We start from the raw sequence: 23,852 nt of genomic DNA on the forward strand, positions 1-23,852 counted from the left end.
GTATTTTGTGGGCATGGCACCCTGAGGGGGATGCCATGTCGACTTTGTGTGTGTTGTTGGAGAGAAAAAGGCAATCTGCTGTGGCAGTGTGCATGTGTTAGGTGAGGGTTCCCTTAGGGTGGCACAACACATGCTGCAGCCCTTAGGGACCTTCCCTGGTCACAGGGCCCTTGGTACCACTGGTACCTTTTACAAGGGACTTATTTGTGTGCCAGGGGTGTGCCAATTGTGGAAACAGTGGTACATTTTTAGTGAAAGAACACTGGTGCTGGGGCCTGGTTAGCAGGGTCCCAACACACTTCTCAGTCAAGTCAGTATCAATATCAGGCAAAACGTGTGGGGTAATTGCAACAGGGAGCCATTTTCCTACACTCTGCTACTGCCAATCTCCAAAACAGCCTCCTTTCATCTGATCAACAGACTACCCAGACCGAACAAGCACTTCCTAGAAGAAACCTCCAGCCCCATCACCTTTGCCACCTTCCAACCTCCCATTCATCGGAAATTTCAAACTCGACAGCAACTTCAACACACGATGCAAAGATAAAACATTCTACACACCTGAAAACAGTAGGAATAAAACCAGTTACTAATAACTCCTCCTGCTGCAAAAGCCACTCACTAGGCCTCAATCTATCAGCATTCCCTAACATCCTCTGCCAGGAAATTGTTGCCCTGGCCTGAGCCGACCACTGCACCCTGGCCTGAGCCGACCACTGCACCCTGGCCTGAGCCGACCACTGCACCCTGGCCTGAGCCGACCACTGCACCCTGGCCTGAGCCGACCACTGCACCCTGGCCTGAGCCGACCACTGCACCCTGGCCTGAGCCGACCACTGCACCCTGGCCTGAGCCGACCACTGCACCCTGGCCTGAGCCGACCACTGCACCCTGGCCTGAGCCGACCACTGCACCCTGGCCTGAGCCGACCACTGCACCCTGGCCTGAGCCGACCACTGAACCTGAGCATCAAGGACAACAGAAGAGATGGAAAATAACCTTGTACTCCCTCAAATACACTTGTCTGGAAAAATCCTTCCAGGCTTCACCCTTGTGTCCCTGCAACTATAATCAGCCGCCGCCTACTGCCATCTATGGTTGGTGGTACACTTAGAATGCGCCCCTACCTAGTAGGCGGATTGTCTCGATCCGTGCATGTCTGACCAGAACAAGAAGCACCTGCATTAGATCAGCAGCCAACCTGCGGCACGCATGAAAAGATAAGGTAGGTACAACAACTATGCCAAGAGTAGGATGTCACAGCTTTTCAAAGTTATACAAAAACTAAGGCCTACAAAAGTCGTAAACGGTGATTAGTAATAAGAACAGGTCAGTAAAGGACCTTTGAAAAAAGAAAAAAAAAAAAAAAAAAAGTGCCTTAACATTGGTTAAGCTTGAAGAGTTCCTTTACATTTTGTAAATTCTGAAACTGCTTCATTTAGGCCACTCAGCACTGCCAGATATTGCTGCTTGGAAGGAGAGGGGGTGCAGAAGTTGGGGTGGATTTCTTTCCAGTGTCCAAGGCATTTGACAGGAATCTGGTAGCACTTGAGTATTTAATGTAACACTTATGTAAAATCTGAGTTAAGAAACTGTAATATTGATGTCCTTTAAAGGCTTAAGCAGCCATTAGCCCTTCTCCTGGCAGACGGCACCGTCATACTAAAAACTATTCTTTTCCAGACAACCCTCGCTAAACCAGTAGTCTTCTTTGTAAAGTGGTTTCAAATGTCCTGATGAACCATCGCAGCTACTCCAGATTAAAAAGAAAAGTAACAAAGCTTCTAAAGTTGCAGCTAATCCTGTCTAGATCAAATGGCAATTCAACTGCTTTCCTCCCAGCAGCATTTACCAAAGAGTAAACACAACTGAAGCAGAATGTTGACGGATAGTCAAAGAACAGCACAGGAGAGTAGTTGCCATTTAGGACTGAGGTCTGTAAGCATTGATGCTCTCTGAAAGGTGCCATTGCAAGGAGGACAATTCAGAACTTCTCGGTTAGGTATTATACCAGAGGCTGCCGAAAGCAGGTGCCATGCCAAAGGTGTGGATGAGTTTGGGTGGTTCCTTCCTTCCCTTTCCCTTGTACTGCAAGCTTGGCAGGACCCCTACACACCCTGCTGGGCCTGTAGAATCCCAAGTGAACAAAGAAGGTGCCGCCAAGGCCCTTCTGGTTTTTTCACTTTCTTCTAGACTTGAGAAATGCTGGGACGAGACTCTCTGCCCTCTAATTTCCCCTGTTTCCTTTGTGAGCTCTTCTACTGTGTGGAGATAGCTGAAGATGGATGTGTGAGTCTCCTATCAGTGGGTAGCATCTATCAGTGGGAAGCATGAGGGCAAGGTACCATAGGTTCGATGGCATATGTTGCTGCAGATACACATGTTTCGCACAGTCCGCTGCCTGGTGTTGGGCTCGGAGTATTACAAGTTGTTTTTCTTCGAAGAAGTCTTTTTTGGTCACGGGACCGAAGGACTCCTCCCTCTTCGGCTCCATTGCGCATGGGCGTCGACTCCATCTTAGATTGTTTTTTTCCGCTGTCGGGTTCGGACGTATTCCTTTTCGCTCCGTGTTTCGGTTCGGAAAGTTAGTCAGAATCTCGGAAGAAAGCGTCGGTATTGTTCCGTTCGGTATCGGGATAGTTAGGTACATCGACACCGATCATCGGAAGATTTTGGGGTAGCTTCGATCCCCCGTCGGGGCCTGGTCGGCCCGACCGCGTGCGACATCGAAGCCGATGGAACGGACCCCGTTTCGTTTCTGCCCAAAATGTCACAGTAAGTATCCTTATACAGATCAGCACTTGGTCTGTAACTTGTGCTTGTCCCCCGAGCACAAGGAGGATACCTGTGTGGCCTGTCGAGCCTTCCGGTCCAGAAAAACACTCCGGGACCGAAGAGCCAGGCGTCTACAAATTGCGTCCACGCCGACAAAACAACGTTTCGACGACGAAGAGGAAACATTCTCGGTTCCGGAATCAGAATCCGGAGACTCCGACGTCGAACAACAGCAACAAACAGTGAGTAAGACGTGGAAAATTAAAACCATCGAGAAGACAAAAGCCCAGGGGACGCCACTGCCAACAGGCCATGGCTCGACCCATAAAACCGGCGAGCCGTCGAAGGCGCCGAAAAAGGGCACGCCCATAGCGAAGACACCCGACTCCGGTCGAGGGACCGCCATTGAGCAACCTCGGAGCCGAGATAGCGGCTCCGAGAGGCAAAAACAAGATGCCGGCACCGAAAAACATCGGCACCGAGACACCCTGCCGAAAGCCACAAAAATTCGGTCGGTGGCGAAGCCGAAAAAAGATTCTCTCTCGGCGCCGAAAAGTTCCACACCTCCATCCTACACAGAGGAACAAGGAATAAGTGGCCAAATGCACAGATTTGGACAAGAGCTCCAAAGTGTAGAATCAGACTACACACAAAAGAGACTGTACATCCAGCAAGACACAGGGAAGATATCAACCCTTCCCCCAATAATGAGAAAAAGAAGGATCGGACTTCTCAAGGATGACGCACAACCACAAGCCAAAGTGGTTAAAAAAGTCACGCCTCCGCCCTCTCCACCACAACAGGCATCGCCGGCACAAACACCGCCACAATGCACTCACCAGCGCAAACTACCATAAGTCAAGATAATCAGGATCAAGACGCTTGGGACCTATATGACACCCCAGTGCCGGACAATGATCCCGATTCATACCCCACAAAGCCGTCACCGCCAGAGGACAGTACCTCATACTCGCAACTGGTGGCTAGGGCAGCAGAATTCCACAATGTCCAACTGCATTCCGATCCTATAGAGGATGATTTTTTATTTAACACCCTCTCGGCTACACATAGCCAATATCAATGTCTCCCAATGCTACCAGGGATGTTACGGCACGCAAAACAAATTTTTGAAGAGCCCGTAAAATCAAGAGCCATCACCCCAAGGGTGGATAAGAAATACAAACCACCACCCACAGACCCAGTGTTTATTACTTCGCAGTTACCACCTGACTCCGTAGTAGTAGGGGCAGCTCGCAAAAGAGCAAATTCCCATACATCTGGCAACGCCCCACCTCCGGACAAAGAAAGCAGAAAATTTGATGCGGCAGGAAAAAGAGTAGCATCACAGGCAGCCAACCAGTGGCGCATCGCAAATTCTCAAGCGCTGCTGGCCCGATATGACCGCGCACACTGGGATGAGATGCAACTTCTCATAGACCATCTTCCACAGGAATACCAAAAAAGGGCGCAGCAAATAGTTGAAGAGGGATAAACGATCTCAAACAATCAAATCCGCTCTTCAATGGACGCAGCCGATACTGCAGCGAGAACAGTCAACACTGCTGTCACCATAAGGAGACACGCTTGGCTCCGCACTTCAGGCTTCAAACCGGAAATCCAGCAGGCTGTCCTTAATATGCCCTTCAACGAGAAACAACTTTTTGGCCCTGAAGTGGACACAGCCATTGAAAAACTTAAAAAGGACACAGACACGGCCAAAGCCATGGGCGCACTCTACTCCCCGCAGAGCAGAGGCTCTTTTAGAAAAACTCCATTTAGAGGGGGGTTTCGTGGCCAACCCACACACCACCAGCCAACAAACAAGAACCACACCATATCGGGGTTCATTCCAAAGAGGAGGTTTCAGGGGATATAGAGGGGGTCAATTCCCAAGGAGTAGGGGAAGATTCCAGACTCCAAAAACACCTCCACCTAAACAGTGACTTTCAAGTCACACAACCCCTTCACTCAACACCAGTGGGGGGAAGACTACGCCAATTCTACCAATCTTGGCAGCAGATTACAACAGACAATTGGGTATTAGCAATAATCCAACATGGCTATTGCATAGAATTCCACAAATTCCCACCAAACATCCCTCCAAAAACACGCAAAATGTCACCACAACATTTAGAACTTTTAGGACTAGAAGTTCAAGCACTACTGCAAAAGGATGCAATAGAGCTAGTACCAGTACAACAAAAAAACACAGGAGTTTACTCCCTGTACTTTCTAATTCCAAAAAAAGACAAAACATTAAGACCAATATTAGATCTCAGGACACTAAATACCTACATCATATCGGACCACTTTCACATGGTCACACTACAAGACATCATTCCACTGCTCAAACAGCAAGATTACATGACCACATTAGACCTAAAAGATGCGTACTTTCATATACCGATACACCCTTCTCACAGAAAGTACCTAAGGTTCGTATTCAAAGGAATACATTACCAATTCAAAGTGTTTCCATTCGGAATAACAACTGCACCAAGAGTATTCACAAAATGTCTAGCAGTAGTAGCAGCACATATCAGGAGACAACAGATACATGTGTTTCCTTACCTAGACGATTGGCTAATCAAGACCAACACAGTAAAAAAGTGCACAAACGACACCACATATGTCATACAAACCCTTCACAAACTGGGTTTCTCCATCAACTATACAAAGTCACACCTCGAACCAATATCTAGGGGCAACCATCAACACATCAAAAGGAATTGCCACTCCAAGTCCACAAAGAGTGCAAGCATTCCACAAGGTAATAAGTGCTATGTTTCCAAACCAAAAGATACAAGCAAAATTTGTGCTAAAACTTCTAGGCATGATGTCATCATGCATAGCCATTGTCCCAAACGCAAGACTACACATGCGACCCTTACAACAGTGCCTAGCATCACAATGGTCACAGGCACAGGGTCAACTTCAAGATCTGGTGTTGGTAGACCGCCAAACATACCTCTCGCTTCTATGGTGGAACAGCAACAATTTAAACAAAGGGCGGACATTTCAGGACCCAGTGCCTCAATACGTTATAACAACAGATGCTTCCATGACAGGGTGGGGAGCACACCTCAATCACCACAGCATTCAAGGACAATGGGATGTACACCAAACAAAATTTCATATCAATTACCTAGAACTGTTAGCAGTATTTCTAGCGTTAAAAGCCTTTCAACCCATAATAACACACAAATACATTCTTGTCAAAACAGACAACATGACAACAATGTATTATTTAAACAAACAAGGAGGAACACACTCAACACAATTGTGTCTCCTAACACAAAAAATATGGCAGTGGGCGACTCACAACAACATTCGCCTAATAGCACAATTTATTCCAGGGATCCAAAACCAACTAGCAGACAACCTTTCGCGAGACCACCAACAAGTCCACGAATGGGAAATTCACCCCCAAGTTCTGAACAAGTACTTTCAAATTTGGGGAACACCCCAGATAGATTTGTTCGCAACAAAAGAAAACGCAAAATGCCAAAACTTCGCATCCAGGTACCCACACCGCGAATCACAAGGCAATGCTCTATGGATGAGTTGGTCAGGGATATTTGCATACGCTTTTCCCCCTCTCCCTCTCCTTCCATATCTAGTAAACAAGTTGAGTCAAAACCAACTCAAACTCATACTGATAGCACCCACATGGGCAAGACAACCTTGGTATACAACTCTACTAGACCTTTCACTAGTACCGCATGTCAAACTACCCAACAGACCAGATCTGTTAACACAACACAAACAACAGATCAGGCATCCAAACCCAGCATCATTGAATCTGGCAATTTGGCTCCTGAAATCCTAGAATTCGGACACTTAGACCTCACACAAGAGTGTATGGAGGTCATAAAACAAGCTAGAAAAGCTTCCACTAGACACTGCTATGCATCTAAGTGGAAAAGATTTGTTTGCTACTGCCATACCAATCAAATCCAACCATTGCATGCCTCTACAAAGGACATAGTGGGATACTTACTACATTTGCAAAAAGCGAATCTCGCTTTTTCATCTATAAAAATACACCTCGCAGCAATATCTGCTTACCTACAAACTACTCATTCATCGTCTCTATTTAGAATACCAGTTATTAAAGCATTCATGGAAGGGCTAAAAAGAATTATACCACCAAGAACACCACCAGTTCCTTCATGGAACCTTAACATCGTCTTAACAAGACTCATGGGTCCACCTTTCGAACCCATGCATTCCTGTGAAATGCAATATCTAACCTGGAAAGTCGCATTTCTCATTGCAATCGCATCCCTCAGAAGAGTAAGTGAAATACAGGCATTTACCATACAAGAACCATTTATTCAAATACACAAAAATAAAATAGTTCTAAGAACAAATCCAAAATTTCTACCAAAAGTAATCTCACCATTCCATTTAAATCAAACAGTAGAATTGCCAGTGTTCTTCCCACAACCAGATTCCGTGGCTGAAAGGGCACTACATACATTAGACATCAAAAGAGCACTAATGTACTACATTGACAGAACAAAGCTAATCAGGAAAACAAAACAACTGTTCATAGCTTTTCAAAAACCACACATAGGAAATCCAATCTCTAAACAAGGCATTGCTAGATGGATAGTCAGATGTATTCAAACCTGCTATCTTAAAGCCAAAAGAGAATTGCCTATTACACCAAAGGCACACTCAACCAGAAAGAAAGGTGCTACAATGGCCTTTCTAGGAAACATTCCTATGAGCGAAATATGTAAGGCTGCAACCTGGTCTACGCCTCATACATTTACTAAACACTACTGTGTAGACGTACTAAATGCACAACAAGCTACAGTGGGCCAAGCTGTACTAAGAACATTATTCCAAACTACTTCAACTCCTACAGGCTAAACCACCGCTTTTAGGGGAGGTAACTGCTTTATAGTCTATGCGAAACATGTGTATCTGCAGCAACATATGCCATCGAACTGAAAATGTCACTTACCCAGTGTTCGTGGCATTAGTCGCTGCAGATTCACATGTGCCCTCCCGCCTCCCTGGGAAGCCTGTAGCCGTTTAGAAGTACATCTTAAATCTTAAACATTTGTACATTTGTAAATAATTATTATAAACTTTTTATGTTACATACGTATTCACTCCATTGCATGGGCACTATTTATAGCAAACAACTCCATCCTCACCCTCTGCGGGGAAAACAATCTAAGATGGAGTCGACGCCCATGCGCAATGGAGCCGAAGAGGGAGGAGTCCTTCGGTCCCGTGACCAAAAAAGACTTCTTCGAAGAAAAACAACTTGTAATACTCCGAGCCCAACACCAGGCAGCGGACTGTGCGAAACATGTGAATCTGCAGCGACTAATGCCACGAACAGATGTACACTGGGTAAGTGACATTTTCATTATGGTGTGTTTTTAGCATGCACCAGAAGCCCTCGGTACTACCTGCCGCAAGGATGCCGTAAGCCGCATATAGAATTGGATCTTTACCACTGAGAGGTTCTGGCTGATCTTGTCACCTTGACAAAGCACATCCTGTCCGGCGCTCAGAACACGAAAGTGAGTTAGTGCTTTGAGGATACTTCTCTTACATAACTTGGTATTATAAGGCCCTCAGTGTTCTCCTAACTGTCCTCAGGACAGTCGGAGTGTAAGAGAAGAGGAGCGGTGCCATGGCGCAAACATACCGACATTGAAGGTGTCCTTAAACACTGGAGACGTCAGAGAAGGCGCTGATGGCCCTTCCCTATGGACACTTGAAGGTGACAGTGAACACTATGCTGTCATGTTCGGGTGTATGTCGTTAGATTTTACATTGGTGTGAAGTCCTTGCAGCTGCCAAATTCTCTTTGTTGTGTATTTAGTGTGTAAAAACCAACCACATACATCCACAGCGTTCTAATCTGTGTTTAAGTTCTACTGATGTAGTTTAACTCTTCCCACTTTGTGGCTCTAAGGCCATCCCTTGAAAGTTATTTACCTGTAATTATGGCTCTTCAGCTATAAGTATCTTTATAGGAAATACAAACTTACCTTCCTCTCATTTCCTTGAGGGTTCATTTGATCATATTCCTGCAGCTGGTTGTGTGTGTGGTTTGACTATAACATGACAGGGATGAATTAAAAACCGCTCAGGAATTTTGTATAACATACAGTAGCCTGCCTCGAAAAACCATTACTAGACATGGCCTCCAGTTACTATTAGGAGCAATGCACCATGACTATCAGAAAAATGTGCCCTAATTGGCTATTAAGGTCATATTTGTTTTTTTGAGGAAACCTAATTAGGTTTACTGTTGATCATTTGAGCCCAACATATTGCGGTGCAATTTATCTGCTGTCCTCTGAGCTGGGGGGGGGGGGGGGTCTTTTTTTTTTTTTCCATGATCCTTAAAATGAGGAGTTGGTGAGCAGGTAGAGGGCAACTGTTGGTCTCTGACTCTGTCTTGGGAGTTGGTGAAGGTGAGTATTGCAGGTGATCTGTATAAAATCTGGTGTTGGTCTTTGTAAAATGTGGTGTCTTTTCTTAACAGTTGGTGGAGGCCATTGTGCTGCCCATGAATCACAGAGAGAAATTTGAGAACCTTGGCATCCAGCCCCCCAAAGGAGTTTTGATGTATGGCCCTCCAGGCACTGGAAAAACCCTTCTGGCTCGAGCATGTGCTGCACAGACCAAAGTAAGAGAAGGGCAAGCGCTGCACACATGTAAATTTGGTTGGGAAAGGGTCACACGCTCCATACACCAGGGTGTGCACTTCTTAATGTGTTCAACCAGCTGCACCTTAAGACGGCAAGGAATTGGGCATGCACAGGCCAGACTAATATAAGTAATCAGATGTGCGGGAAGAAGAGAATCTCATACATCCGACCTGTCTCCATCCCATCTGCATCCGATCGTGCTTTAGGCGCTGTAAGTGAGGCGGCTGTTCACGTCACATGCTTACCTCTGTCTCTTTCCTCCAGGCCACCTTCCTGAAGCTGGCAGGCCCGCAGCTGGTGCAGATGTTCATTGGCGATGGTGCCAAACTCGTCAGAGATGCTTTTGCACTGGCGAAAGAGAAAGCTCCATCTATCATCTTTATTGATGAACTGGATGCCATCGGTACCAAGAGGTGAGACTGGAGACCACGCATGGCGGAGGTATATAACAGCGCCTGCGGAAAGTGCAGATAAGAATGTCAGGAGAGAATATTCTTTAGAATGGTAACTATTCAGAGGGAAGCAACGAGGGAAAAGTTTAGAAGTGCCAGAGAAGGGATGGAAGCAAAGATTGCTGAAGGAGTACTGATCGGGGGTGGTAGAGTAGCGACAAGTGAAAGAACTAAGGGAAAGGGTTACAAAAGACTGAGGGAGGAAGTGCCAAAACCTGGGTTAGAGGATACTGCAGAAGGAAGGAGAATCACAACAGATGGGAGAGGGAGGACTGATGAACTGTGGGCAGGTCTGGGACAAAGCAAATCTGCAGGTGGCAGACATACACGTTTCCTTTTCGCAGAATGTGTGAACGTTTCTCCCTCTTGGATCTGTCTGTCCGACCTCGGGGGGGGGGGGGGGGGTTCTCGAGGAAGCCTTCTGCCCCACAGGCTCGTTGTTGGATTCTTAAGAGGCATACATTTTATGGAGGTCCTTCCACTCTGTGGGCTTGTTTTTATGCTGTAGTGTATTAGTTCTCTTTAGGTTTTTTTGCCTTTAGGTTTGGCTGTTGCGCTCTCATGGTAGTTGTTTCTCTTGGGGCCCTTCACAAATGCAGGTAGATTTGGTTTAGTATGAGACCTACTTTTTCTTCAGAACCTTGAAGTAATAGACATCAGAATGATTCCATGGTAAGTGGGGCGACTACAGAACTTTTCAGATCTAAACACACACATAGAACCATTTGTGAATGGAAAGGGTCAGGAGCCCGATATGGGTGAGTGGTGTGGAGCGGACTCCAGAAGCTTTTCACTGGCAAGGTTGTGAGAACTTAGACTGTAAACCCTTTCTCAAAACTACATTGTGGCACCTGTGACAGAAACTGCTGCCTACGTGTCCGATAATGAGGAAAAATGCAAACCTGTAGACATTCATTATAAGAGGAGAAAAAGTGCTGCTACCCCTGTAAGGCTGCTGACCTTCCACTACCCTTGATGCCTTGCACCAGCAATCGCCTTGCAGTCGTTTTTTTTCCTGCTTATGTGAGTGGCATCCTGGACTCGCTAGGTGTTTTCACACTTGACCTGGTTTTTCAGAGAAATATCTTAGAACTCTCTTCTGCTTCCGCTCAATGCCTTTTAAGCCTAACAAAGGTGTAAAGCCATTTCCAACCATCTCTGCAGGATTTTACAGGCAGAGTGCCTTTCCTGTTCCTCAAATGTTGCTCATGTGGGTGTAAAAAAGCTGCTGATACCCACCCCAGGTGTACGAGGGGTCTCTGCCATCTTCTCACTCCACGGAAGGAGCATGATGTTATCAAGGCGTCTAAAAGTTATCTAAAACAGAGAGAGAGAAGATCTGAGGCCAAAGTAAAAGAAAAAACAGGCGTTACCCAGAGAACTTTCTGCTTCCACTGGTTCAGTGCCAACAATGCCATAGGACTTCCACCCAGGGAGCTCTAGGGAGAAGAGTTCAGACCAAAGGTTATAAGTAAAACCATCTCAGTCTCCAGCATAAGCATTGGCTCCCACGCGCTCGCTGTCGAAGACTGGCTGAATGTTGGCAACAGGATATTACTGCCACCAGTCAAGTAACTTTTCACTGTGAAGGCACGTGAGGCGCTCAGCAGCATCTCCCTTGTAGTTCAAGCCTACCAAGTGCACAACAGCGTCTGCCGATCGATGCCATAGAGTTGGGAGCATTCATCAGCGGTGTGATCGCACCCACCTACACCTTGAAATTTTTTGACGTTATTTTTACCTGATTTGCCGAAGAGGCTGCTACTGTTGCCAGCTGAAGAACAATCTCCACCGCCTTTGGGGCCTCCTCGGTTTGCAGATGATCCATTACAGGCCCCACTGTGTCGAAATCAATATCTACGTCTCCAATGAGAGATTCTACCACTACCACCGCGTTCTCCAGGTTGTCATCTCCCACCTCAACCTTAACACGTGCACACGCTGTGGGGTTCCAATAAGTCACCCTGAGGAAAAGAACTTCAAGTTGTGCAGTCGAATCACTCCCTGCCATACATAAGAGAGAGGATTTATTCAAGATATTTCCTGGTTTGTAAACAAATACCAGAAGATTGGGTGTGTGCTGTAGGTCTACAAGACACCTACTCTCACGTTCCAGTATCAAGAAAACACAGGAAGTACGTATGTTTTATACTGGAAACATCACGCTATCAATATGCAATACTTCTTATGGTCAGAAGTTGGCTCCTTGACCTTTTCAAAACTTATGCAGTAGTAGCAGCCCTTCATCACCTGAGTTTTCATTTACTCTACGGGCTGGATGGCTCATAAAGGCACACAGAAGGTTCAGCAGGACTCTCAGATCAGTCTCTATTTCTCAGTCTAGATCAACAAACTTTTGGGAGACCGTCACATTCCCCATTTAGATTGACATCTCTGGGACCAGCACTAGAAACCGTGTTAGAAAAAGTGTTTCCCTCTAAGAATGTCATTGCTCTCGGAGAAGTGTCAGCGTCTTAAAGCTGACAGTTCAACGGAACATCAAATCTCCTCCCTAGTGAGGAGTACGTGACTGATGTCCATCTGTTGTCCCGAATGTGAGACTACATAGGAGATCGTTCCAACCGGTGTTCGAAAGATCAGTGGTCTCAGAAGGAAAACAATTAAGAAACTCCACATGCTCATGTCCACAAGACAGTCTTTTGTGGTGGGAGAGAACAAACCTACTTCAAGGAATCCCTTTTCAATAGCAGCCTGTGACACATACTGTTGAGAACGATGCATTAATTTGGCATCTCATCTAGAATTTCTGTCCAGGCAAGACCGTTCGTTTGACATCTTTGAAGAAGCCAACCCCCAACATTCTTGCTGGATCATAGCCTGGATGCTCCTGTGTTCGTCAGTGGCTGATAAAACCGCTACAGGGGCGACCAAGAGCCGGTTCCACTGGAGGGCAAACAGCAGCCATGGCCTGGCTGAGACACTCCTCTTTCTGATATTTGTAAAGCAGGTGCGTGAAAGTCTTTCACAGTTTTCTGAGACGGTTGCTTCAGTTCCAGTACTAAAGCTGACTCCAATCTTGGTAAAGCCACTTTATAAAAAATATATATATATCTGTGGTTGATGTACTTTTTAGTTCATCAGCAGAACCTTCATTGATGTCATAAGTGTCATTAATTCACCACCCACAACCACCCTCACCAATTTATTTTCTTGCTCACCTGTAGTAAAAACTCAAATTCATTGGTAGTCTCCACTTATGCAGGGGGGTGACGGGGGAGAGGGGTACTGGGGGGACTGGGGAAAATGGATGGCACCATGGGTAGTACAGTTATTAGAGCACAGGAGACCATTTTCAGCTTTGTGTTCTCTGGGCTGTGATGTAGATTGTGGAAGGGTTTTTGTGCTCTGTACAGTTGAGACTCTGAAAGTCCTGCCTATGACAAGCTTTTGGATCACCTCTGGGTCACCACACTGAGCTGGGCATTATCCTGATAACTTCAGGCTGATTGTTGGATCAGGTTACAGCTGTTCATGTTTCCTCTCTGGTGCAGGTTCGACAGCGAGAAGGCGGGTGATCGAGAAGTGCAGAGAACCATGCTCGAGCTCCTGAACCAGTTGGATGGATTCCAGCCCAACACGCAAGTCAAAGTAAGTCATTTTGAAGCCGTCCAAGGCTTAAAACTGTGTCAAAATGGAGGGCAAAGTCTGCTGGAGGGATGAGCTTCAATTCAGAGATGTGATTAACTCTGGAGGAGGAAAACAGTGGGTCCCGGGAAAGAAAAAGAGGATGTCTTTGTACAGAGAGAGGGGCTTCACTGGCAGGGAAGAGAAAAGGGTGTCTAGCCATTGAGCAGTCACTCACCACTTTCTCCAACTCCCCTATGCTGATTTTCTCTGAATCACATCGCTTCAGCATTGCTCCAGTACGAGGTCAGAAAGAATGACGACAGTTGTACTGCTTCTGGTGGTTATGAAGAACAGTGTGACAGTTGTTCACATGTACATATTAACCTTGGTTGTAATGAAAAACACACACAAGATGGTATCTCCAGGTTAGATCCTGTTTATGATACATAAAGGAGGAGGACTTGCATTGTGCTATAGATTGAAAGGAAGATTATGTTCGATGGCATCTGTCGCTGTAGATACGCATGTTCTGCAATAGCTCGCCATCTGGTGTTGGGCCGGAGTGTTACAAGTTGTTTTTCTTCGAAGAAGTCTTTCGAGTCACGGGACCGAGTGACTCCTCCTTTTGTCTCCATTGCGCATGGGCGTCGACTCCATCCTCGATTGTTTTTTTTTTCCGCCATCGGGTTCGGACGTGTTCCTGTCGCTCCGAGTTTCGGAACAGAAAAAATAGTTAATTTCGGAAGATTTTCGTCTGTATTGTTGCGTTCGGGATCGGCATACTTACATTCAACACCGCATCGAAGATCGAAGAGCTCCGGTGCCCTTCGGGGTAATTTTTCGATCCTCCGTCGGGGCCTGGTCGGCCCGACCGCGTGCTGAAGAACGCCGATGGAACGGACCCCGTTCCGTTTCTGCCCCAAATGCCACAATAAATACCCCTACACAGACCAACACTTGGTCTGCAACCTGTGCCTGTCACCTGAGCACAGCGAAGACACCTGCGAGGCCTGTCGTGCGTTCCGGTCCCGAAAAACACTCCGAGACCGTCGAGCCAGAAGACTTCAAATGGCGTCCGCACCGACAGCCCGACGGGAGTTCGAGGAACAGGAAGAGGAAGGTACCTTCTCGATCCAAGACTCAGACTCCGAAGGATTCGACGATACACAAACCGTGAGTAAGACGTCGAAAACCACACAAAGAAACATTTACAAGGCCCAGGGGACGCCACTGCCACCAGGCCATGGCTCAACCCATAAAATCGGTGACCGACCGTCGGCACCGAAAAAGGCCCAAACAGTGCCGAGATCGTCCGACTCCGGTCGAGACACCGGCACGCAGCCTTCTCGGGACCGAGAAAGTGCTGGAGACAAGCCTCGACACCGAGATGCCGGTGTGGACACGGCTCGACGCCGAGACAGCGGCACCGAAACAGATCGACGCCGAGAGGTTTCGGCCCCGAAAAGGAAAAAAGTCACCTCGGAGCCGAAAAAACACGCAGACAAAGTTTTGACGCCGAAACAAACTGCAAGCGACCCAGCTTCAGGCTCTTATACAGAACAGCACTCGCTAACCTCCCAAATGCAGAAGCATAGGTTTGAGGAAGAGCTACAAGCAACTGATGCGGACCATACGCAAAAGCGTATCTTCATTCAGCAGGGGACAGGAAAAATAAGCACCCTTCCCCCCATTAGGAGAAAGAGAAGGTTGGAGTTCCAGACGGAACAAGCACCACAACCAAAAGTGGTGAAAAGAGTTACACCACCACCCTCTCCTCCGCCCGTGATTAACGTTTCACCAGCACAAACGCCATCACACTCCCCAGCTCACACCACCATGAGCCAGGGTGACCAAGACCAGGACGCATGGGACCTATACGACGCCCCAGTGTCAGATAACAGCCCAGAGGCATACCCTACAAAACCATCTCCACCAGAAGACAGCACCGCGTACTCTCAGGTGGTGGCTAGAGCAGCACAATTTCACAACGTAAGCCTCCACTCAGAACAGGTCGAGGATGATTTCTTGTTCAACACACTCTCCTCCACCCACAGCTCCTACCAAAGCCTGCCTATGCTCCCTGGTATGCTCCGGCACGCAAAAGACATATTTAAGGACCCGGTCAAAAGTAGGGCAATCACACCAAGGGTGGAAAAAAAGTATAAGCCGCCTCCTACAGACCCGGCTTTCATCACAACACAGCTGCCACCAGACTCTGTTGTTGTAGGAGCAGCTAGGAAAAGGGCCAACTCTCACACATCTGGAGATGCACCACCCCCAGATAAAGAAAGCCGCAAGTTTGATGCAGCTGGTAAAAGAGTCGCAGCACAAGCTGCAAACCAGTGGCGCATCGCGAACTCCCAGGCACTACTTGCGCGCTATGACAGAGCCCACTGGGACGAGATGCAACATCTCATTGAACATCTGCCCAAAGACTTCCAAAATAGGGCAAAACAAGTGGTTGAGGAGGGACAGGCCATCTCCAACAACCAGATCCGCTCCTCCATGGACGCTGCAGATACAGCTGCACGGACAATTAATACATCTGTAACTATCAGAAGGCATGCATGGCTCCGAACGTCTGGATTTAAACCAGAGATTCAACAAGCAGTTCTCAATATGCCTTTTAATGAAAAAGAACTGTTCGGTCCAGAAGTGGACACAGCGATTGAGAAACTCAAAAAAGATACGGACACTGCCAAAGCCATGGGCGCACTCTACTCCCCGCAGAGCAGAGGGAATTACAGCTCATTCCGTAAAACGCCCTTTCGAGGGGGGTTTCGGGGTCAAAGCACACAAGCCAGCACCTCACAAGCCACACCGTCCAGTTACCAAGGACAGTATAGAGGAGGTTTTCGGGGACAATATAGAGGAGGGCAATTCCCTAGAAATAGAGGAAGATTCCAAAGCCCCAAAACCCCTACTACTAAACAGTGACTCACATGTCACTCATCCCCTCCACACAACACCAGTGGGGGGAAGAATAGGTCATTATTACAAAGCATGGGAGGAAATCACTACAGACACTTGGGTTCTAGCAATTATCCAACATGGTTACTGCATAGAATTTCTACAGTTCCCTCCAAACATACCACCAAAAGCACAAAATTTAACAACACACCATTCCAATCTCCTAGAGATAGAAGTGCAGGCACTATTGCAAAAGAATGCAATCGAATTAGTGCCAAACACACAAATAAACACAGGAGTTTACTCACTGTACTTTCTGATACCAAAGAAGGACAAAACACTGAGACCAATCCTAGACCTCAGAGTAGTCAACACTTTCATCAAATCAGACCACTTCCACATGGTCACACTACAAGAAGTATTGCCATTGCTAAAGCTGCACGACTACATGGCAACTTTAGACCTCAAGGATGCTTATTTCCATATACCAATTCACCCATCGCACAGGAAATACCTAAGGTTTGTATTCAAAGGAATACATTACCAATTCAAGGTACTGCCTTTCGGATTAACAACCGCACCAAGAGTCTTTACCAAATGTCTAGCGGTAGTCGCTGCACACATCAGAAGGCAGCAAATACATGTGTTCCCATATCTAGACGACTGGCTAATCAAGGCCCATTCGTTAATAGAGTGCTCAAATCACACAAATCATATCATACAAACCCTCTTCAAACTAGGGTTCACCGTCAATTTCACAAAATCCAAAATTCGGCCACGCAAGGTACAACAATACCTGGGAGCCATAATAGACACATCAAAAGGAGTAGCCACTCCAAGTCCACAAGGAATTCAAAATTTCAACACCATCATACAACGCATGTATCCAACACAAAAGATACAAGCAAAGATGGTATTACAACTCCTAGGCATGATGTCATCATGCATAGCCATTGTCCCAAACGCAAGACTGCACATGAGGCCCTTACAACAATGCCTAGCATCACAGTGGTCTCAAGCACAGGGTCACCTTCTAGATCTGGTGTTAATAGACCGCCAAACTTACCTCTCGCTTCTGTGGTGGAACAACATAAATTTAAACAAGGGGCGGCCTTTCCAAGACCCAGTGCCACAATACGTAATAACAACAGATGCTTCCATGACAGGGTGGGGAGCACACCTCGATCAACACAGCATACAAGGACAATGGAACGTACATCAAACAAAACTGCATATCAATCACCTAGAACTTCTTGCAGTTTTTCAAGCACTAAAAGCTTTCCAACCAATAATAGTTCACAAATACATTCTCGTCAAAACAGACAACATGACAACAATGTATCATCTAAACAAGCAGGGAGGGACGCACTCCACGCAGTTAAGCATGTTAGCACAAAAAATTTGGCATTGGGCAATTCACAACCAAATTCGCCTAATTGCACAGTTTATACCAGGGATACAAAATCAACTCGCAGACAATCTCTCTCGAGATCACCAACAGGTTCACGAATGGGAAATTCACCCCCAAATACTGAACACTTATTTCAAACTCTGGGGAACACCTCAGATAGACTTGTTTGCGACAAGGGAGAACGCAAAATGCCAAAACTTCGCATCCAGATACCCACACAAACAATCCCAAGGCAATGCCCTATGGATGAACTGGTCAGGGATATTTGCTTACGCTTTTCCTCCTCTCCCTCTCCTTCCTTACCTGGTAAACAAACTCACTCAAAGCAAACTCAAACTCATATTGATAGCACCAACTTGGGCAAGGCAACCCTGGTACACAACGCTGCTAGACCTATCAGTGGTACCCTGCATCAAATTGCCCAACAGGCCAGATCTGTTGACACAGCACAACCAAAGGATCAGACACCCAGATCCAGCATCGCTGAATCTAGCAATCTGGCTCCTGAAATCCTAGAATTCGGGCACTTACAACTTACCCAAGAATGTATGGAAGTCATAAAACAAGCAAGAAGGCCGTCCACCAGGCACTGCTATGCAAGTAAATGGAAGAGGTTTGTTTGCTACTGCCATATTAATCAAATACAACCATTACACACAACTCCAGAACATGTAGTGGGTTACTTGCTTCACTTACAAAAATCTAACCTAGCTTTCTCTTCCATTAAGATTCACCTTGCAGCAATATCTGCATACCTGCAGACTACCTATTCAACTTCCCTATATAAAATACCAGTCATTAAAGCATTCATGGAGGGCCTTAGGAGAATTATACCACCAAGAACACTACCTGTTCCTTCATGGAACCTAAATGTTGTCCTAACTAGACTTATGGGTCCACCTTTTGAACCCATGCACTCCTGCGACATACAGTTCCTAACCTGGAAGGTGGCATTTCTCATCGCCATTACTTCCCTGAGAAGAGTAAGCGAGATTCAGGCGTTTACTATACAGGAACCTTTTATACAACTACACAAAAATAAAGTCGTCCTAAGGACCAATCCTAAATTTTTGCCAAAGGTTATTTCACCGTTCCATCTAAATCAAACAGTGGAACTTCCGGTGTTCTTTCCACAGCCAGATACCGTAGCTGAAAGGGCACTACATACATTAGATGTCAAAAGAGCATTAATGTATTACATTGACAGAACAAAGAACATCAGAAAGACTAAACAACTCTTTATTGCATTTCAAAAACCTCATGCAGGAAACCCAATTTCAAAACAAGGTATAGCCAGATGGATAGTTAAATGCATCCAAATCTGCTACCTTAAAGCTAAACGACAGCTGCCCATTACACCAAGGGCACACTCAACCAGAAAGAAAGGTGCTACCATGGCCTTTCTAGGAAACATCCCAATGCAAGAAATATGTAAGGCAGCCACATGGTCTACGCCTCACACATTCACCAAGCACTACTGTGTAGACGTGTTATCCGCACAACAAGCCACAGTAGGTCAAGCTGTATTAAGGACATTATTTCAGACTACTTCCACTCCTACAGGCTGATCCACCGCTTTTGGGGAAATAACTGCTTACTAGTCTATTGCAGAACATGCGTATCTACAGCGACAGATGCCATCGAACTGAAAATGTCACTTACCCAGTGTACATCTGTTCGTGGCATCAGTCGCAGTAGATTCGCATGTGCCCACCCGCCTCCCCGGGAGCCTGTAGCAGTTTGGAAGTTACCTTCAATTATTTATATATGTATCATCTCAACCTTAAATAAGTGCATACTTAGTCACTCCATTGCATGGGCACTATTACTACAATTCAACTCCTACCTCACCCTCTGCGGGGAAAAACAATCGAGGATGGAGTCGACGCCCATGCGCAATGGAGACAAAAGGAGGAGTCACTCGGTCCCGTGACTCGAAAGACTTCTTCGAAGAAAAACAACTTGTAACACTCCGGCCCAACACCAGATGGCGAGCTATTGCAGAACATGCGAATCTACTGCGACTGATGCCACGAACAGATGTACACTGGGTAAGTGACATTTTCATTTCATATCACATTGTACAATCCCAAGTGAGCTTTCTGAGGTTGTGGTTGGGGGATGGAAGTCTTTTTCATTGCAATGGTCTCCAGGCCTCAAATTGTATTTGCCCACTCGCTGTGGTGAGTCCTATTTTATCAGTTCGAGCGATTTTTAGGACCTACTCGACCCTTCTGGTGATTTGACAAAGAACGTGTTCTGTTCAGTTAAAAAGTAAAGGAGGCCTTTAAATCTTCTTGCCACATTTGCTCTGTGTTCAGAGACAGAAGTCAAAAGTAAATCTGTCTTACAATTAATTTTCCTTCTCACTGCAGCGTTCCAGGATTTTGTCAGGTTTTTCCTAACACACAACATTTAAATAGCTAAGTCAACTGTAGAAACACTTCAAAATATATTTAGTAGTTGTGAAAGCCCATTGTTTGTACTTCTGTGGGATAAATAAAAAAACTATTTTAATTGGATGAAAACAAATCAGAGCACTTTACTTGGTGATGTGCAAAGAATAAATGTTTTCTGAAACCCAATTTTCACAGATTTGTTAACAGATTGTATAGTTTTCATTAGTAAAGCTGCAAGTTAGTGGGAAGCTTTTTTGGATATTTCATGGAAATCTCTCTGTAAATGACAGTGTGTGGCTACATCATGCTTTAGTAATATTTATTAAAAATGAGTGTTTAAACAAAAACCTAGAAACACTCCTGCCTTGATGGCAATGCTATTTGTATACTAATAGGCAAGTATCCCCTGTATGTGGGCTGGATTCTTTTTATACATGGAGCAAACGTTTAGTCCATTTAATCAAACGAAGACGTTTTTGTTGTATAGAGAAATGCTGAGCTCACATATTTGAAGGTTCACTCATATCTGCGAATGAAGAAAAAGGAGGTAAAATATTTGCATAGCATCACACAATTGAGACCTGTTTCCAGGTCCACTATATCACTGTTATGGTTGAGTAAATTATTCAAGTTACTCTACCTGCAGGTCTAGTAACATTTTTATGTTTTTTTCGAGGCCTGGTTTCTCGAAGACTGATGTTCATACCTTGGAGGTAATGGTTACTGAAGTACTGTGGCTCGAAACCGCTGTCCTTTACTTGTAACTTCATTTGGACTATGGGTTATTAGAAACACTTCTTCACAAGCTGCATTTCTGTTTTTGCTTTGCAACATCCTTGCTTCACCATCTTGGTTTCCTCTAAAAAAAATAATCTGCTTCTTCTGTACTTGCAGTTCATGGTGACTGGTGCCTCCTTACCTCTAGTCTTCTCATAAAACTTTGATTTTGATTATTCCAGCCAGATTTTGATTATTCCAGCCATCACAAAGCTTTTTGGCTTTAGTCCCTATGTGGTCTCTCAGACCTGCCTCTGAAAAAGAGCTGAATTTAGCCTCTCTTTGGCACCTGGTCATGAATTTTCCAGGATGTCTGTTCTCCAGATGCCCTCCCTGTGCCAGTTGCTGACTTTGAAGTGAACATACACCCTGCAGTCTATGCATTCTGTTGATATTGCCAAGTATTTCCAAAGCAGGTGGCTTTCTATGCCCCTTAATTGTTAATCTACAGAGTTCTTACTAAACACAGAATATTTACACTAGCACAATAAATTAAAAAAGTTGAGGTGTCCCAAAAACCTGTATGCAAGTGCTCTTCTAATGTTACCTGTAAACATCAGCTGGTTCATAACTCCGGGATAAGACTGGCTTTAGGTCTCGACATATCAGACCGTAATTCATTTGCACAAAGTTAGCATAAAGATTTTTCCATCAATTCTTGCAGCAAAACTCTTTCACATAAAGTATCTGAAATTGAAAAACCTTCTTTGTTGCTTGGGCCAGATCTCTCCCGCTTCCTGTTACCTGGAAGAAAGGGTTCAGGTATACTTACAAAATGGAGAGGTGATGAGCCCCTCTTAACACTCCCTCCCTCATCCCTACAAGAGAAATGCAAACCTGCACCCGGCTGCTGCCCCCTCTGGCACTCCCTTCCACCGTCGGAACAATAGTGGCTCACAAGTGGCTCTTTTCTTAGTCTATTTAATATAATCTATAGTATCTATCAATCTATCTATCACAGCACAAAATGCTGAGGCACCAGTTCAAAGAACATCCAAGCATTTATTCACAATGTGAAAAGCAGCTCCCACAGAGTCCTCCTGACGCGTTTCGGCTGGGATGCCTTAATCATAGGAGAGTAGTTGCAGGTGTCCATAAAGCCAGTGCTTTTAACTTGTGACACATGTGACTTGATAATCAACTACATTTCCTATAGTGCACCATGTTTTTCCATCCAGACTGTGCTTGTGTCTGAATATATTTATACACATTGAGAAAACACAGAGTTGGAGTGTGTGTGTATGTAAATATATAAATATATATATACACACACAGAAAAAAACAAAGGTTACAGGGACGTTATAGTTAGGAAATAAAAAAAAAACTAAAAAAACTTAGAAGTTCACTGAAAAAAACAAAGGTTACATGGATGTTATAATTAGGTTCTGAATTTATTTGTAGAAATTCAGCAGTTACAGGTACCTCAGCTAACTATAACGGGCGCTCCCGTAATGCACTTCTTTTGACATCTCGTGACCACTCCCTGCTTGCCGAAGCATTTCATCTCTGTCCTCTGCACGCATGCAGGGGACCGAGATGAAACTTTGGATTTTGCCCTGCTTTAAGGGTCCAGTTGTCAAAACCTGAAGTGTTTGCTGTGGCTTGGCTGCGGGGAGGGAGAATCACAGGGCCACTATGCAGTGAAAATCTATTTAAAAAAAAAAAAAAAAGTTGTGAAGTGTTTAATCGGAAACATGGATTGAAAAAAGTTTGACAGAAGTGTCTGATTAAATGAACTGCAGCATTTTACAAATGTACATTAAAAACGAAAAAAAAAATACCAACCTAAACAGTCAAACTTTCTGCCATGTTGGAGGACGTGTGTGAGGAACTCGAAGCTAGAAGGCAGCAGCTGAGGGGAGTGCGCTGTAGCAGCCGGTGGTGAGCTAGGCACCCTCAGGGAAGGGCATATGGGGGTAGTGACGGGTGATGCACCAGGGAGGATGAAGAAATAAAACTGGAGAATTTAGTGCATTATTATTATTATTATTATTATTATTATTATTATTATTATTATTATTTATATATGTATTCCTGGTCCCTTGTGCACGGACAACTCTTTTGTGGTGGAGGTTGAGAAGTTTAAGGCAGGACAGCAGTGGTGACGCAGGACGAGGGCCTTGGGCTTCCTCAAGAAGACAAAAACAAAGTACAAATCAGAAAAATAAGTTATTGGATTGCAATATAGTTATTTGTTTGCCTTTGCATGTTCATTTTTAAAATTTTCAATGCATTATTTTTAGCGATTACCTTCATGTATGAAAATATTTACACACAGCCAGCTTTCCCCACTGTGAGGGATGGCACTCGCTCATGTTAGTCTGTTTAGGGTGTTACTCTGTCCAGGTTTGTGTACAGCGTAAGTAAAGCTTGAGCTCGTCGTGGACTCTTCACGGTATCAGTGTGACTCGTAGGCAAAGAAGCACTGAACTGTAGCTGGAGATTTACACATTTTTCTACAGTATTTGGATAACTGATTCCCAGCTGATACTCCCCCCTCATACTGCTCTTTGTACCTCCTCCAGGTTATTGCTGCTACGAACCGCGTGGACATCCTGGACCCAGCCCTGCTCCGTTCTGGCCGACTAGACCGAAAGATTGAGTTCCCGATGCCCAATGAAGAGGCTCGAGCTCGCATCATGCAAATCCATTCCAGAAAAATGAATGTCAGGTACTCACACGTGACCGACTAGAGGCCAAACAGATGTCTTAAGGGCAGATCCCACAAATGAGAGCAGCGTGGGGTCTGTAAACCCAATAGCAGAATGTAGAGATTATAGCATCCTGAAGCAGGAAGACTGATGCTCAGGGGCCAGATCCGAAAGATGTGAGCAGTGTAGAGTCTGAAACTAGG

At 45.4% G+C, this 23,852-nt stretch overlaps 1 protein-coding gene across 1 annotated transcript in view; it reads left to right on the plus strand.

The window, feature by feature from the left end:
* The window catches only part of PSMC3 (proteasome 26S subunit, ATPase 3), a 64,440-nt gene that overhangs the window by 32,751 nt on the left and 7,837 nt on the right, over positions 1-23,852 (plus strand). The window contains exons 7-10 of the mRNA XM_069221623.1: positions 9,296-9,439; positions 9,726-9,874; positions 13,426-13,522; positions 23,524-23,669. Of these exons, the coding sequence (XP_069077724.1) occupies positions 9,296-9,439; positions 9,726-9,874; positions 13,426-13,522; positions 23,524-23,669 (536 nt within the window). The remainder of the gene's footprint in view (positions 1-9,295; positions 9,440-9,725; positions 9,875-13,425; positions 13,523-23,523; positions 23,670-23,852) is intronic.

This window comes from Pleurodeles waltl, chromosome 3_1 (genome assembly GCF_031143425.1).
Source record: "Pleurodeles waltl isolate 20211129_DDA chromosome 3_1, aPleWal1.hap1.20221129, whole genome shotgun sequence".
NCBI classification, from domain to species: Eukaryota; Metazoa; Chordata; class Amphibia; order Caudata; family Salamandridae; genus Pleurodeles; species Pleurodeles waltl.